The sequence below is a fragment of the Lates calcarifer genome, linkage group LG9 (assembly GCF_001640805.2).
Source record: "Lates calcarifer isolate ASB-BC8 linkage group LG9, TLL_Latcal_v3, whole genome shotgun sequence".
In the NCBI taxonomy this organism is placed as follows: Eukaryota; Metazoa; Chordata; class Actinopteri; family Centropomidae; genus Lates; species Lates calcarifer.
The window spans coordinates 4,016,569-4,033,929 of record NC_066841.1 but is presented as its reverse complement, the minus strand read 5'-3'; the positions used below and the strand labels follow the sequence as shown (position 1 = coordinate 4,033,929).

The 17,361-nt window shown below is 40.2% G+C and overlaps 1 protein-coding gene across 1 annotated transcript; it reads right to left on the bottom strand.

Annotated features, from left to right (window-relative positions):
• Positions 1-1,352: 1,352 nt before the first annotated feature.
• stom (stomatin) lies at positions 1,353-9,648 on the bottom strand. Its single transcript, XM_018693088.2, has 7 exons — positions 9,442-9,648; positions 8,162-8,271; positions 7,818-7,890; positions 4,932-5,014; positions 4,526-4,729; positions 2,651-2,785; positions 1,353-2,523 (listed from the first exon to the last, which is right to left on the bottom strand). The coding sequence occupies exons 1-7, from the start codon at positions 9,500-9,502 to the stop codon at positions 2,335-2,337; spliced, it is 855 nt and encodes a 284-aa protein (XP_018548604.1). The 5' UTR covers positions 9,503-9,648; the 3' UTR covers positions 1,353-2,334.
• Between the last annotated feature and the right edge of the window lie 7,713 nt (positions 9,649-17,361).

Here is a 17,361-nt window from a genome sequence, read left to right as displayed (position 1 = left end):
GGAGGGGGTTTTCTCTCGCAAATCCAGGTCAAATAACTAGAGAGGCGTGAGAGAGTAGAAGCAGAGTAGCTACTTAGTGGTCGGAAACACAGTGTGGGCGTGAGTCTACGTGACAGCTTCTCCTCTTTCTGTAACAGAGTTTAAAGTCAATGTAGATCAAGTCTAAATTTACTCTACATGAAAAGCTTATTGGCGATGTAGCGGTAGCACAATAACTATTTCTCTGCTGTAGCAATAAATCAAATATACAGGGGCTACTGTAGTAAAATAAGGTAACAGGCTTTGTATTCCATAACAAAAAATTAAATGAAAAATATATATTTATATTTATTCATCAAGTATCTATGCCACGTTAAACCTGGGTTCAGCTGCGTCAAACTTGAACCATCCAGCTAGCCACAACAAACTATAATAAACTTCACAGAACTGCACTTTATATATATATATATATATATATATATGTGTGTGTGTGTGTGTGTGTGTGTATACATATATAGTAACACTACTAAGTCAGAGGTAGACTACATACTGTAACATACACTGACCAACACTACTGTCCTTTATATGGCAAAAGGAGGACAAACAGAACGACTACGTATTACAACCAGAAAGAACATATATGTGATAAAATACTGCAGGTTAAAAAAACATAAGTACATAAAATCCTTAAGTTGTTTTCATTTGAGAGTGCATAGACGTGTAACTGTAAAATGAACTCAACTGATGGCAGTAAGTTAAGGCTTTTGGCTGAAAGATTTGCAATAAATTTCAATCCCTGCTCCTCCTGAGCAGACGAATGAAGCCAGACAGGGGGGTGCACAAATGACAGAACGACTTATAAGCCTGCAGTACACAGTGCTACTGTGGCTGATAAGTTCACTTAATGATGGTGCAGGGATGCTAGTCGACTATTGTCCACCCTGACTATGACATAGTGTATGAATGGAAAATGAACTGTAAACATGTAGTAGTACATCAGCTGTTGAGCTGTTTAGCTGTAATGAGACACAGTGGGCGACAGGAGAAGGGTACAGGAGGACGTGTGTATGTGATGTGATGTGTCTATGTGTAGTGATTGTGTGTTCCTTACTATTATTAGTATGTCACTGGCCAGTCCCTTCTCTCTGAGGGAGCTATTTTACTGCATACCTCTGTGGTGTTGGTTAGTATGTGATTAACTACAACATCTTGCACCTCTTAATATTTAAATAGTTCAGTCTGGTCATGCACAATAATTACTGTAGTTACAACACTTAACGTTGTAAAAAGGCAAATAGGATCTTTACACCAGCGTGTGATTGTTTCTTCTTTTCACTCTCCTTGTGAAAGTCGAAAAATGAGAGAGCAACAAATTAAGTACAGTATAGCTTATACTGATCGCCCTGTTACATGTTTAAAATTCAATAACAACATGCAATGGCACAGCTAATATTTAAAATACATTCATTTAAATGTTGGGGCTTGGAAATAAAGCCATGGATATCATGAATACATTTTTAGGTATAAACTTATAATTGCACTGTGATACTGGCAGTGGTCGCAGGGGTGCCACATCCTCAGGAGACATCAGTGACATTAATACAGATTCATGTGTGCATGCGGTTATGTGTGCAGGTGTAGAGCTGCATATCCACCTGGCACTTTCCTTTAAAGTTTTTGTCAAATGGATGTTGAGAAGGTCTGGGGTTCCTGTGTCTATTTTGACAGTCAGGGAACCTTTATTTCTTCATTTGTAACGTACAAAAATAAAACTGCAGGATAAAAGCTAAACCACCTTCTACACTACGGCTTTTAAGGTAAGTGTTAGTTGCATTAACAAATCAAAGCACTGTATGGCAAAGCACCTGCTTTGGTCATTTCTTGGAAGACACAAATCTAACTGGTGTAGATTTTGCTGTGTTTGGCACCACTGGTGTTGACTCTGGCTGACCCTCATCAGCAGCCACTCAGCTAGCTGAGCGCGCTGAATCAGCAGCTGGTGACAGAGAGCTCTCTGACAGATCAGTGCACATAAAATCATTCAAATCAGAGCAAAGCAAACATGACACAAGCTACATTTCATTTTTTTAACTTCTGCTCATCTACTAAAGCTTTCTGGTGGATCTATAAGAATATTTTTGCAAAGAAATGGATATTTGGAATTAAATTATCAAAGAATTACCTTGTGTGTTTAGATTATTAATCCAGACAGCTGCTACCTCGTGGGGTGGAATTACTTCTTCTTTCACAGGTGAAAAATGTGATAATAAGAGACGTACTTGATTGAAACATTGCCTAAATATGTGTGTGTAAATGATGTGTGTTGTGAGAGTGTGTACATGTGAGCGATCCTCCTCAGTGTTTGATGAAGCCCTGCATCATCTCCAGCGGCAGTGGGAAGATGATGGTGGAGTTCTTCTCGGCGGCGATGGTGTTGAGGGTCTGGAGGTAGCGCAGCTGCAGAGCTGAAGGAGATTCGGCAATCACCAGGGAGGCCTCCTTCAGCGCCCGTGATGCATTCATCTCTCCCTCTGCTGCTATCACCTTGAGAGGGAAACAGGAGGAAAGAGAGGTGAATTTAACAGGACTGAGGGCTTTGGGGCGATGAAACTTCTATACCAAGAGTTAGATCTGTCCATGGAAGTGGAGGCTTGCAAACTGATCACCGTACCTTAGCTCTGGCCTCACGGCTGGCCTCAGCCTCAGCTGCCATGGCTCTCTGGAGCTGAAGGGGCAGTTTAACATCTTTGATCTCCACCCGCTCCACCTTGATGCCCCAGTCATCTGTCGCATCGTCTAGAGTGGACTGAAAGAACAGAGACAAGTGTTCAACATTTACTCTTATATAAAAACTAATTCTCTTGCACCGTTCTAAACTGTCCAGCAGATGGAGCTCAACCAGGCTACATGCACAGATGGTACATGATTACTGCAGTCATTTCATAACGACAGTTACTATTTTAGCAAGACTGCGTGGCTTATTGTTTCATTTTATAAAGGATGTTTGTGATCAGCATCTAAAACAGACTGGTCTCTGTGCTGAGTACAGTGACAGTGTTGTAGAAAGGAGCTTTGTTCTTGTACTAAATCAAACCAGACAAAGCCTCCTACTGTGAAAACAAAAATGAAAGGTACGAGGCTATGCTCTGTGTGTCTGTAAATGAAACTGTGAATATGTTCATGCTGTCAACAACTGTCTGACCATTGAACAGTGATTGGAGCACTCAATGCAGCAGCAAAGGAATCCATGTTGGTAAACAGGTACCTGCATTTACAAACCCTCTGACTGGATCTGCATCAGAAATGAATATTTAATCATTTACAGTAGCTAAACAGTATAAACCGAGAGTAAAAGTTTAATGGATAAATAAATAATTGAGCTCAAAGGCAACAACAACTAACAGCTGTGGTGTAAATGGAAACACAGGATTATCTCAGGATTACAGTTTGTTAGTTTAACTCTGGCACTCACACACAGTTCAGGTAACATTTGTATTATGCAGCTGGTAAACCTGACTCCAAGCAAGGTGGTAATGTAATCCTCTATTCTGTTTTCTGTACGCATCAGTCTGTGTTTTTGTACTCTCATATTATTGCCTATATCTGTTTTAACTGATGTTTGCTCCCTAATACATTACTGTGCATTTTCCAGGTACAGCTTCGAAAACAGCACATTTACCATACAGTCACAGGAATGTCGGCGTATTGACATAATGATTCGGAACTGTAGACGGACTCAAAGTATTGTGTTTTAAATGTTCTAAAATAGCTACTAAAAAGAATGGTAAATGTGCCATTAAAGTGATCCATGTAGAATAAGACTATAAAGATTTGTAAATGTTTTTGAATGAAAATGCCGATTTGTCAAAGAAGTATTAATTATCTTCTGCATAAGCATGCTAGAGGCCAAGTACAACTAAGCAGCTGAATTATCTCTGTACTGACAGTATTACAACTTCATTTATGAACTTTAGGCACTTAGTGGGGCAGTAGCAGAGGCTGAAAACACATCATCGTCATGACATATTATTGCCTTATTAAGTTTTAACAGCTAACTTGTAGCGTGTTAGCCATTTTAGGAAACATAAAAAGTTGTCTATTCAAACAACCAGCAGAAACAGTCAGAGATGCTTCACTTCACTTTGTTCACCAGCTAGTTGCTAACTATCTCTGTCTGTATACAGTGTTGTTTTTTTCTTCCTGTAAAAAGCTTTTTGCCTGAGAGTTTGCAGGCACAAAAAAATCATTTCACTAATTTTCTGTGGGAGTGACACCTTCAATACTCCACATATGATTCATTATTATTTTAAAAACCCCTAATTAGTGCAGCTTTTACTTGATAATGGAATGTGGGCAGCAGGAGTGACACAAATTCAAGTGTAAAGGCTGTGTAGAGAGCTTACCAGCATATGATTCAAAATGCCAACCTACCACAAAACGTATGAACTGGCTGACGGTAGTTCAGGGAAGCATATAATCAGTGATAGTCGCCTGTTCTGAATTACAATACCAGCTAACAGTGCGTCTCATTGCTACTGTAGGCTACCTGCATACTGTGTGCGATTTCCTCGCGGTCAGACAGGATCTCCGCCAGGTTCTTGGTTCCCAGGACGTTCCTCAGGGTGGTCTGGGCCAACAGTCGGGTGGCAGCATCAGCATTAGTGATGTTAGCCACAGCTAGAGTAGCGTTCTGGACCCGGTAGTACACCACACCATCCACACTCACTGTCACAGAGTCTTTGGTCAAAACCTAAGAGCAGGAAAGCAATTAAACACATGCACGAGGAAATAACAGGAAAAAATTGTTGGATGTTAAGGAAAAAAATGTTTTCATAGAAGTGTTTAAACGTTTTGCTCTGTCAAGAAACTGCAAAATTATTCTAATGTCCTTTGAATTTCAGGGAATGTGACCATGTGTTTGTTTAATGTAATTGAAAGTGTGCGTGTCGTACCTCTTGCGGTGGGATATCGAAGGTGATTGTGCGCATGTCCACATTAATAAAGCTGTCAGTGCATGGCAAGATGAAGAACAACCCTGTGGAATCACAAGAATGCAAATAGTTTTAACAAAGACTAAAGCCACTGTAAACACAATAATGAGAAGGAGCTTCTTTGCAAATGTTTGAAAACACCGGGATGAATGAAATTCTGACAGAAGGCCAAGTCAAGCTCTCTTTGTAAGACTGCAGCTGTGCTGACAGCGAGGTAAAGCTGTGGATATTTACAGCTTTCATACGCCTGTCTCACGTCACCATTATTGAATCAGTGCAATAACACTACTAGGGCATGTGCCTGAGTGAAACAGACATGTGCTAGGTATGCAATCATTTAGCAAACATTAATATCACACCAGTTAGAGACTTGTGAGGTGCATTTCCTGTCAGGATATCGTTTATTGAAATGGTAAGATCACACCCATCTGTTTATTTCCGTTTCAACCGTGACATTCCCTGCATTCTCAAGAATTTTTGTCAAAATAAAGAGGTCAACCTTCTCTCTCAAACAGCCTCTGAAACCCATCTTGTGACGCAGAGGAAAATTCCACTGATAAACATCTGACAAAGGCTTGGTTCATCAATAAACACTTCTGTTCATGTTCCTTTTCATCTTATGACAAACTGTCCTCGGAGCCTTTTTCACACAAAATATATGGGGACATGTTCTAAGTCAGTATTGTACAACAGCTGCAGTAGATGGAGGGTGAGGGTAAAGGGCATTATGGGAAACCAAATGCTGAATTCAGTTTTGGCATTGGCATCCCCAGCTCCTTAGGAACATGAGGATTACTGGCAGGGAGCTATTATTACTGTGAGCTGTCATAAAAGGGGTCCCCAGGCTCTCTGAGGAGTCACATTTCAGCATTTTGAGAGGACAGTGTCTGTTTTTTTAGATCCAGTAAAAACAAGAAATCAAAGGCACAGAGACAGTGAATTATGAGATGTATGCAAATCATTCCTTGTGGGAGCTCTGTATTTTTACTTAAACAAATATGCTGCCTTTCAAAAACAGAACTCACATCACTGAGAATAGCATGATAAAGGCATTCAGACCTCCTAATCAGACATATATGTGGAAGCATTGCCAGACATCCGGCTTTTGACATCCTGTTCACCAGCGGGAAGGGAGTGGATGGGAAAGTACATCCTACCCCTCTAAGAGTGAACTTTGGATAGACTTCTAAAATAAAAAAGTCACATGAAACAACAAAGAATTGGTTAGTATCAGATACTGTTGGTATCACCCTTAAACATCCAATACCCTTTGGAATAAATCCTAAACTCCCATACTAGAGGTTTAGCCCACCAAAGTACAGTTCCATTTTTAAGCATTTGGACAGTATTATGATGCATTTACTGTTGTTTGGCTTTGTACAGCAGCACAGATCTGAAATTAAACAATGCCTATGAGATTAAAGTGCTGACTTTCAGCCGAGTGTGTATATTCATATTGGTGAAAAGTGTGAGACTCTCTTTTTAAACACAGTCCCCCAGATTCACGACAACTACCCTTAACATGACGACAAGGCAACCCCAGAGGCATTTTGGTCCAAAGAGGGGTCACATGACCTCAGTCCAACTGGGCATGTGCTTCACTGCTCAAGACCAGACTGAAGACAAAAAGCCTGAAAGCAGTGAGGGCAGCTGCAGTAGAGTCCTGGCAACCATCTGCAGGGTAGTAATCCTGATGTCTGTGGTTCATTCTTTCAGTCACAGAATTTACAGAACCCTAAACAATAAATATGATTACTTGGAAGTTTATTTTAACTTTTCCGATGACAATAGTGTCTCTAAAACAGGAAGAACACAGCTTACAACTCCAGAATGGTTTGTCTGGTGTGGATGTAAACACCCTTAATTTAAAGCTGACAGTCAACACACACAACCTCATCACAGTTTCAACACAGTTTCTTTTCATATACAGAGTGGAGCCAAAGCAACACTGACACAGTCCAAATACTTATGGTCTGCGCTGTGTACATCTGCATACACTTTGAGTTGTTATAGCAGCCTACGTCACTGAGCCTGCTGGGAAAAGGCAGCATCAGTCAGGAGTCTAACAGCATTAAAGAAAAAAGACCTGCAAGATCAGCCGAGGAGCTGGACATGTGGCCTGTCACTATTGGTTACAGCAGAGGCACCACGCCCCTGAATCAGAGTCCTGGCTGGATGATGACAGACCAGTGCTTGACCTCCTCCAGCCCCACTGAAGAAGAGGAAATGTTAACTAAAACTGACACCCACAGTCCTCTAAGTGAAAAAGAACAGTAGAGATTCTATTTGTTCTGTGTAAAGATGAATATAAATCACATGTAAATGTTAAGGTGACCAATTTTTCTCTTAGTGTCACACAATGACTTCATTTTTCCATGAACATATGGTTCAAAGATGATTGATTCACTGTGACGAGGATTATCTGTTTGTCTTTATAAGCTAATTGACATAATAAACAGGAAGCACACACGCTCTCCAACATTGACATAATCTCTGTGATCAGCATACACCTTGAAGGTCATCCTATACATCTTATCTTTCATCACCATCTTGGTAGTTTTCCCTACTTGCAAGCCACTGGTTTCAATCTAAATCACCTAAACCACATGTGATTTATAACACTCAGGGGAAAATACAACACAACTCAACATTTAAGAAAACCTAAAGAATATAAGAAAACCTTAAACATAAAATTCTGAACAGGGGAGCTTTATTTGTACCAAAAAATTTACTTTAAAGACATCTCAGTGGAAGAGCATTCAATTCAATTCAACATTTCAATGAAAGAACTGACAAGGTGGATGGAGTAAAATATATATGGCAGTGTATAAACAAACCACTTCTGACCTGGTCCTTTGGCTCCTCCTCGCAAAATGCGCCCCAGGCGAAAGATAATGGCTCGCTCATACTCCTTCACAATCTGTGCAAAGAGAAAAACAACACAAAAGGCTCACACAGGAGTCTTTTCTTTTTGCAGGTGAAATTACCGTGCTCACCGAGGATCCTTTTTAATTACATAAACGCAAAACAATGGTTCACCTGTTTGTAAGGGCTGTTAAATAAATACACGTCACAAAGGGTATAAGTCTCTTGAATTTCCAAAACACTGAGTAAACAGAGTAGGCCGTTTGCTGTAATTTATTCCACCATATCAGCCAGTTTTGCTTGTACAGTGGAAAATAAACACTGACCTTAATGCACATCCATATGGAGATGGGGAGGGTAGCCAACATGAGGAGGATGGAGAGCAGGACCAGCAGCCAGCCACACAAGCCAATGTCAGTTTCTGGATTCTCCAGTGCTAGGAGGAGGAAGGAGACAAACACATGTTGAAATAAATTCACCTGGGTCAAATTATCTGTGTGGGAATTTGTAAATATGCACTGCATTTAGAACATCTACAAACAGCTGTTCAAAGGGGCAAGTTCTTTCAGATGTTACTCTTAATATTAGCTTGTTAAACTACCTAACCTTCCAGTCCAGTCATGCATCAACGCAGTTTTCATCCACACTTGTATATTGTATATACATGTATGTAGTTAGTCAGGTTTAATGTAACCTCCATCCACATTCCCACACCTAATATTCTCAGGCATTTGTTTACACACGCTGGCAGTCACATCATCCGCCCTACTGCCTGCAGCATTTACTACAGTTAAGATTTGACAGTGACATGCAATCGTTTTCGTGGCTGAGATCCGTACCTTCAAGATCATGAAAACCATACCTGCTTGAACCTACAGACAAAGTTAGAGGTCAAAACGCCATTGAACGACTTACAGAAGTTAGGCATTCACTGAAAGGTCAGTAACTAATAGATACATGGCATGAATACTAACTAATGTTTAGGTTAGTCGCCATGAGCTCTAACCGTACTGAATTAATGCCTGTATCATATTAAGGTAACAGCTCCATCACTGAAATAATCAATACTCATTACCGTAGAGCTACGCAATCAAAGGTAAATCCACGTTATTTCGACTATTAAAACGTAACCTAAACACATAACGTTATCTCAGGATGTCAGCTTGTAAAATTAGGTTTTCCACCCTCACACACACACACACACACACACACGTCTTCACGAACATATTCATAAATAAACGTATTGCTAACCGCTAACGGCTGCAGAACAACTGACGAATTTGCTGATTTCACGGTGCCCTTACATGTTATCGATCCACTGCTAATAATAGCCTGTGAGTAGGGCATGCTAACTGACTGACAAACGGTCGCTTTAGGGTTGGTCAGTGTTAGCTAGCATGACCTCATATTTACAGCTAGTGCTAGCATTTTTTTACACGCCAGGTGGAGATATAAGTCTATAACTAAGACATGAACAGTTATTCATGGAAAAAGTTAAATAACTTGGTATTTGTGTGGTGTTCACATTTGCTCTGCTAACGTCGAAAGGACTAGCTACTAAATCCCTCTATAGCCGCCCAGACTGTAAGAAGTGAGCAAAGCTTACCTTCCTGACGCTCTCGTCTTCTGGATTCTTTCATTGCAAGCTCTTCGTTGTCGGAAAGCATAGCTGGCACCTAACAAAATATCTAACACGGATAGCTCTGTGTAAACTATAGAAACCGTGGCCCAATGTGTTGTGATTCTGCCGATGCTACTACTGCTGCTCAGTATCGCCCTAAGTGTTGCCTCGTAGGCGCTATGACATAGCTGGTAGTTTTCCAGGCACGTTATTGAAGTGGGTGCGGCTCTGGCTCAGACCAATGGAAAACAGATCGTTTTAAAGGTCTGTTTTTTCTTTTTCTTTTCTTTCTTTTCTGCTACAGTGAGAGTTAAGTTGTTTTATCCAAATGTGGTAAATCAACGTAACACCTTCGCCTACTTTGGGCATTATGATTATAACCCAGAATTCTGCACAGGCATATCTGCACATTTTTGAACTTTGTCCATGAATCCTTATTTAAAGCAACAAAATAGTCCCAGTCGCTAAATTAAAACTCTCTTGAGAGATATTCTTCATGATCCCATGATCCCTGGCCACTGGAGCTGGAAGTGCTGTTACTGTAACAAACACACCAAAGTCTGTTTATAATTCTTGATATTTTTAAAGTGTCCTTGCTGGCTATTGAAGATGAATGCTGGTTTTTAACGACATCTCTGGCATTACTCTTGAACTTGATGGCATGATTCAAGCTGTTTAGACTGCTGACTATCATTCAGTTAGTAGTAGATCATACAAATGGTACTAACCATTTAAATTTTTAAAAAGATCAGACCAGTCAGCTCTGTGACAACGGAATAATCTCCATCTGTTTGTGATGGTTGAAAGCTTTAGAAGACATTAAGTGGGCATTCAGCTAAGATTAGATTTTGTCTCACTGCCTACAAGTCAAACCACAGGGCAAATCTCTGATACGTTTCCCATTGCTTATCTCCTCATCATGTATTAACTTAATAAACCAACTGCACTGCAGTTCCCACAGCAAAGCAAAGCTGCATATAAAAAGCAATGTGGACAGTTTCAAATGGGACAGAAAAAGAAACAAACTGTGACTAACAAAGCTGCAGATCAGCTTGAAAATATATTGTGGCCTACACCCACTGCAGCTACTCAGAGGCCTCAGAGGTCCATTTTTAAAGGCCTCCCCAGATACCACTGGTGCAGTGGGAATAGAGGATTCTTCTCTGTGGCAGCTGGCAGCTAAATTAGTCAGCACTTGCTAATCTCAGCTGGCTACTTATATGCTACCATGCAGGATTAGTTAACAGCTGACAATAGCCTCTGTTAACAACCTTTCTATACTAACTTCATGTTGTAGGCTAATGGCTACATGATACTGTAACTGGCAGCCACGCCTGCTCCTATACAGCAGCTTTTTGGTTCAACACTTGACTTGTAGTGAGGGAATAAAGAGCTTAGAACATTTGAAGTGGCTAAATAAGACAAACACCTAAAAGATTGCAGCTTTTTAAGACATGTACTGGACATTTCATGAAACAAAAACAATGCATTTGAACATATCTGAAGCATTAATACATGGTCTTAAGAACACAATGAGCACTTTACTCCTGGCAACAATGACAGGACATTTCTTGGAGGCACAGGGGGAAATGTCACAGATGTGTGCTGCTGTCAAATTTTAATTCATCAAAAAATGACTCTATTTAAAAACATTTAATATGTTTTTTGAATTATTCATTTATTTTAAAGTAATCCAATCACAGATAAACAAATTTCAGTTATCAGTTATTAGTATCTGGATGAAAATACAGCTGTGCTGACCACAGTAGTCTGTAGCTGTCTGGAAGGCTGTATCGAGTCACACTGCCTACAAGTCAGATTACAGGGCAAATTCTGTCCCTACAACAACAACAACAACCAGTCACGCCCATTTTATCTGCTGAGATACAGCCTGTGGATGAGAGCACCCTGTTTTCTACTTGATTGATTTCTAATCTAGTAAATCCTCCAATTAGAACTTGGCATTGTTTTCTTTAGTTAACTTACATTCTCCATGTAGTGCAGATTTAATCATCCTGTAGGGTTAATTTGTATTGGGGTGTAAAGGCAGGTAAAGGCACCTAAACCCATTCTCCTCCTCTTCTGTTGCCCTAAATTAAAATAAGTTGTTGGACTTTCTATTTACAAGAAAAGTAAACTGGCCACTGTAGTTTAAATAATTGTAAACATCACCAAAGCACATGTACAAATGATTCTGAAGCCACCAGTATTCAATTTTATAATCACAATTATGAAATACAATATTGGAGATGAAGTAGATTTAGACCATACATAGACACCAGTAGGAGAATTGTTTCAGTGCCCTTTTTCATACAAGTACACATTTGTAAGTCCCTATAATCTTAGCTCCAACCATGTCAGTGAGAGACCTGTTCGTTGAGTTCAGGTGGCGGTTTGCACAGAAAATCCAGGCAATCCCAGTAAGTGTGATTATCCTGGGAAAGCAAAGGGATGGTGGCTATGTATGTTGGAGTGGTCCTAGAGCTCCATCCCATCTAATCCTCTTTTAATTAGGGTGAGAGAAATTGCAAGACCCCTCCTGGATTAGTCACAGCACATTGACAAAGCATCAAGCTGGGACCAGTGTACAGGACTGATGGCCAGTGTGGCCAGTTAGGTACAGCAAAGACCCACTCAAGCATGAAAAAACGCCACCCCCCTCTACCCACTATCTCCCTGCGGTCACCTGCAGTTTGGCCTGCCTGCTTCTAAAACAAAGTGCCTCTGGTCTCTGGTGAACTGGGAGGATAAGTTACAGCATATGATTCGCTCATTTCCAATCCTTCCCCCCATTTTTCACTCTCACTTGATAGGCTACTGTATCTGCAGTCACACTTGCTCCCTATTATCCACCCTTTTTGCTAAGCCTACAGGGTACTTTGCCCTCCCTCGTTATCGCTCCCCATTCCTAACTATCTATCTTCATGCTCTGTCTGTCCATTTCTCCATCCTCCTCCTTCTTTTCTGGGCCAATAATGGAGGTTCAGCCTTGTGCTGATGGGGATTGAGGTGAACAAAAGAATCAATTAGGAGCCAAATAGTCTGTGCTGCCCACTCAGATCTTTGAAAATGTACATAGAAGGCTCACAGAAGCTAACTCTGTGTATCACAGTATATCGCTTCAGGTCTACATGCAGAGGAATCTGCAAGTGGCCCATGTAAAGATAAATTAACTCATGTTATGTGCAATGCAAATTGTAGGTTTTAGTGTAATACTTTTAAAACACTCATGAATCAGTCATTTTTTGCTGTGTTTTTCGGGATTTCAGGTAGCTTCTGGAGAAATTTAGGCTTTACTGATTTGATCAAACAACGAGAACTGAGCGTATGAAATCAATTTTGTGGTGCTGATCCAAAAACAGACAACAGTAGCACAGCTGGCGTGAATAACACAAGTCTGTAAATGTGAGCTCTGAAGTCAGAGGAAGTTCTATTTTCTGTAAAAATGTTGGATGTGCTGTAGAATATACAGAAGATATTTGATGAGTGATTGGATAAGTGGCCACTAGGGGTCATTGAGGTGGTTCCAGTGAGTAGCCTGTTTATAGTGTCACTATCAGCACACAACAGTGCGTAATTTCTGACTGATCTAATGACTCAGTCTGAAAAAGAAGCAACTATACTGAATAAGAAAAATGTTTCATACATAAAATCAGTTGTATAGTTTTTATATTAAGAGTCTGAGGAGTCAAAAAACTGAACTGCTGCTCTACGGATCAGAAATAGACTGATAGCAGGGCACTGATGTGCTTGTTTTATGTACAGTGCAGGGTAATATTTCTGGGATTCATTCTACTTACTGTGGTTGATTAATATCAGATAATACTGATAATAAAAATGCTGTCAGATACATCAGGTCTGCAGTTGATGCTGTTAAAAAGGTTTGTAGATTGATTAATGACTAAACAACTGTCAATATGTGAATTCATCATTCAATTCATCATTTCACCAACAATGATTCACTTTCTTACACAGTCAGTAATAAGTACACTGTATCACCCTTTTAACAGAATTGGGTGCTGAAGATCATTCAAGTTTTAAATCAGTGCAATTTTAAGAATATTTTTGGTTAAACCTGGGGATTTATTTCCTGCCAAAATCAGCAGAAAATCTAAGGATATTGTGTGTAATGTACTCACACTGTGTCAAGCAGTGACTCACACAGTTTGTCAAAATACAACCAGAGGAATCTCAACCGACAGATGGAAGTTTGCAACTGAGGCCTCACAAGAGACATTTGGCATCTGTGACACACTCGTCCAGTGAAACCATCAAGGTTTCATTTGTGGCAGACAGGTTGGAAACCTGCTGAAGGTGATGGACATTTTACTGATTGATGAGCAGAGGATGTTTGTTTTGACTGAAAAAAAAAACCCAAACAAACATTCAACCAGATTCAAATGTACTGCACTGACTCTGTATCAGTCATGGTTTTAGTCATGGAATAGTGTGTGTCTCATTCACACGAACCTATTTCAGCAATGAGCTGAACACAAAATTAGCACAAATCCCCTTTTTCTCAGCTTCTTATTCCTCATCTCATACTGAAGAAACACATAAAACAGACTCACAGTATTTCATAAGATAATTATGAGATTATGAGATACTCAGCTTAATGTATGATGCAATATAAATAAGTAATATTATATGATTTATTTATATTCATACATACAACATAATAAATAATTAGGAGATTCTTGATCATAAATATATGAATTAACATTATACTGTATATATGACTCATCTCATAAAATGAAAGAGGCTTTGTCACACTTTCCTATCTTATAATTATTTTAAACATAGGCCAATTAATTTCACTATGCATAATTATGACTTTAGCCCACCATAATCACATAATGTCACGGGATATTTTCTGAATATCTCTGACAACAGACAAAAGCTGAGAAGAATGAAGTTAAGCAGAAAGAATCAGAGATGGACAAACTTGAGTGAACCTCATCTTGTCCTGCCTCATAGCCTCTAACACTGGGTGGCAGTATATGTCCCTCTAAACAAAAACATTTCACCTCCTGCCTCCAGCAGAGGAGCTCAGTCTGCATGGGGAGTGAGAGTGTCTGAGGTTACTCCAGAGGATTCCTCATCTGGGTTTGACCAGTCTGAAGCTTAAAAGAGGTCAAATATTCTAAAAATGTGTTTGCCAAGGGTCTAAATCACTGAGCATTATTTTTAATTCACCTCTACCCACAGAGATAAGAACTGTGCATTAAAATGTCTGCTTTCTGTCTTTTATCATGATATTCTGAGTATTCTAATTAGATGGTCAGTACTCAGACATAGGTTCAGTTTATTATAAAGTTTTGCTTGCTTTAATTGATTAACAAAATTATAGAAAAATATCCAATTATAAAGCAATAGATGTCTTTTTTGTTGAAAGTGAGGAATGGACCCATTTTATATTCTATATAAATATCCATTTTGTAGAGCTAAAATGGGTCTTGTTTATTCATTTAAACAGATCTTTTGTTAATCTATAAATAATATGTAATCTTATATTGTATATATTTATAATGAATAAAAACCTGCTAATTTAAATTGTGTCAACAAAAATTCTAAACACATGTATATTTTATTGTTTAACCCTATAATCTACACATTGTACATGGCAAAAAGTATTTACATTAAATTTCACATAAACCTATCTACAGTACAGTGTCTCAGAGAGCTGTTGTTCTATCACCACTGTGGTATTTCTTCCAATGAGATCTTCCATATAAGCAGTGTAATATCTAACAGACTGACAGTCACAAGAAGAAACCTGAGGAGATTTATCAACTCTGCATGAAAGAGCAAGTAGGGTCAATTATAAAATCACACTATATATTCTTCTTTTCTGTTTTAGTCTGGATAAAATCAATTTCCATTATTATATACATAATACCAGATTATCCTGCAAAAGTCTGCAACAACTGTGAATAAGCCTCCAACATATGATTTTACTCAAAAAGTTGACAGTGAAGATAGAGGTCACAGAGGTCACAACGAAGATAAGCTGAGAACTTGTAAATCCTGTCAATCTGTTTTCAAATTACTGCAGTAACAGCATGCGAGGTGTTGTTTCCGTGTATTATGGTAATGTAATAGCTGAGGCAGGCCTTGGTCTGCGGCTCCTGTTTGTTCGCAGGTACCGCGCTCGCTGCGTTTGGCATTCTGCTCCACTTCTCCCACTGAAATGAGTTCTCTCTCTCCCTCTAAACTTACAGAGGATGCGGCGCCCACACAGCTGTTCTCCCCTGAGCTGGCGTACATAAAACATAAAAGGCGAGCCTATATGAAAAATGCACAGAGCGCTGGAATATAATGTGCTTGATACCCTGCTGCTGTCGGGCAGGAGAGAGATAAAGAGAGAGGCCTGCCCTGGATAGATTCCTTTTCTGCAGAATTCGTTTGACTGCGGGCTTGGATGGCTGCCTGTGCAAACATTTACTCACCGCGCTCAATCCATGGATCACATTACAAAGACTGATTGTTCACTTGCCTCTCACCCTCCACTGTTTCATTGGCCAATATCAAATCAAATGGGATTCTTGAAAGAGGAGAATCTGAGGGGTAGAGTCGTTATGCACAGAATAAGTAACTGTGCTTCTCAGGCAGACGCGAACAAGCCGAATGAGTGTGTGTGTGTTTCGAGCAAATTCCTCCCATTGTTCTTGTGTATTTGAGATGAATTGAAATGCTGAGTGCCAGGCAGTGAAAACAAATCAAAATGATTGTTACAGCTGAAAGAGTGGCACATTGCACCGTGTTCCTCTCCCTCATATCGCCATGTAAATTAGCCAAGCTGCCGTGCAAACTTACAAGGCAATTAATTTGTGACACACAGGTGCCTCGCTACCTACTGCCGTGTAATTGCAAAGTTCACAAAAGCGAAATTAAACAAGGGAAACACTGGATTGCGTGAGATCTCTTTGGAGAATTTGTAGTCCAATTAAAGCTCAGTAGGTTTGAGTTGTGGTGGCACAGATACCACATCCTGTGGTCGTGCCAAACCTTGGCTCATAATCATCATTTCAGCTCGAGCAATTGCCAAATATTTACTCAGTTGTTTTTAGGGCCTCTGGGTACTGTATCAAGAAGCCTAACTAAGAAAACAATTGTTCAGGAGGCAGCGCGAGGAACGAAAACTCATAATGAAACAATGTGAAAATGCCTGCGGTCCCTCGATGCGCCACAGAGAACCAGATCGAAACAGACATTACTCTCAGTTCAAGGTGACCCACAGCTTTTACCCCAGTCTTTTCCAACCAACTACACCAGCCAAAGCGAATCAAATCTATGACTCTATAAATCTATGCTGTGCAGCAGGGAGACGCGTTCCCCTTGCGTTTTGATCAATAGAAAAAGTGAAAGCAGGTTAAAAAAAATGAGAAAGAAAAGGCAGGAGATGTCGGTGTTGGTGTGTCAAAACTGCTCAAGAGGAAGTAAAGAACCAAGATCAGGTGCTTTGACCCCGGGGACGGAAGGTCAGCACACAGGACGCTGGGCTTTCTCCTCACCTAACCTGCTTTCAAAATAACCAAACTGCTCCCGGAGACCCCGAGCAACAGCAGATTAGCCCCCCTCTGCTGCATCTTGTCCTCTCCTGCCAACACACTCGTGCTCTCTTTTTCCATTTCCCCTCGGTGTCTTCCTCCCATCATCATTTTTCCTACCCTCCTCGCTCTCCCTCGCCCCCTCACATCGTTAGCATTTAGATAGTTGAGAGCAGAGGAGCTTGGGTAATAGGCTTTTCCCTTCCCTCCGTCCCTCTTTCCCCTCTTGCTCAAATCAGCTGAAGTAAGAGGGATTAAATCAAAAGAACAACAATGATGATGAGAGCGACTGCGAGGGAGAGAAAGGGAGAATCAGGGGGTGGTGGGGGTGGCGGTGCATAACGCTTGATCGGCT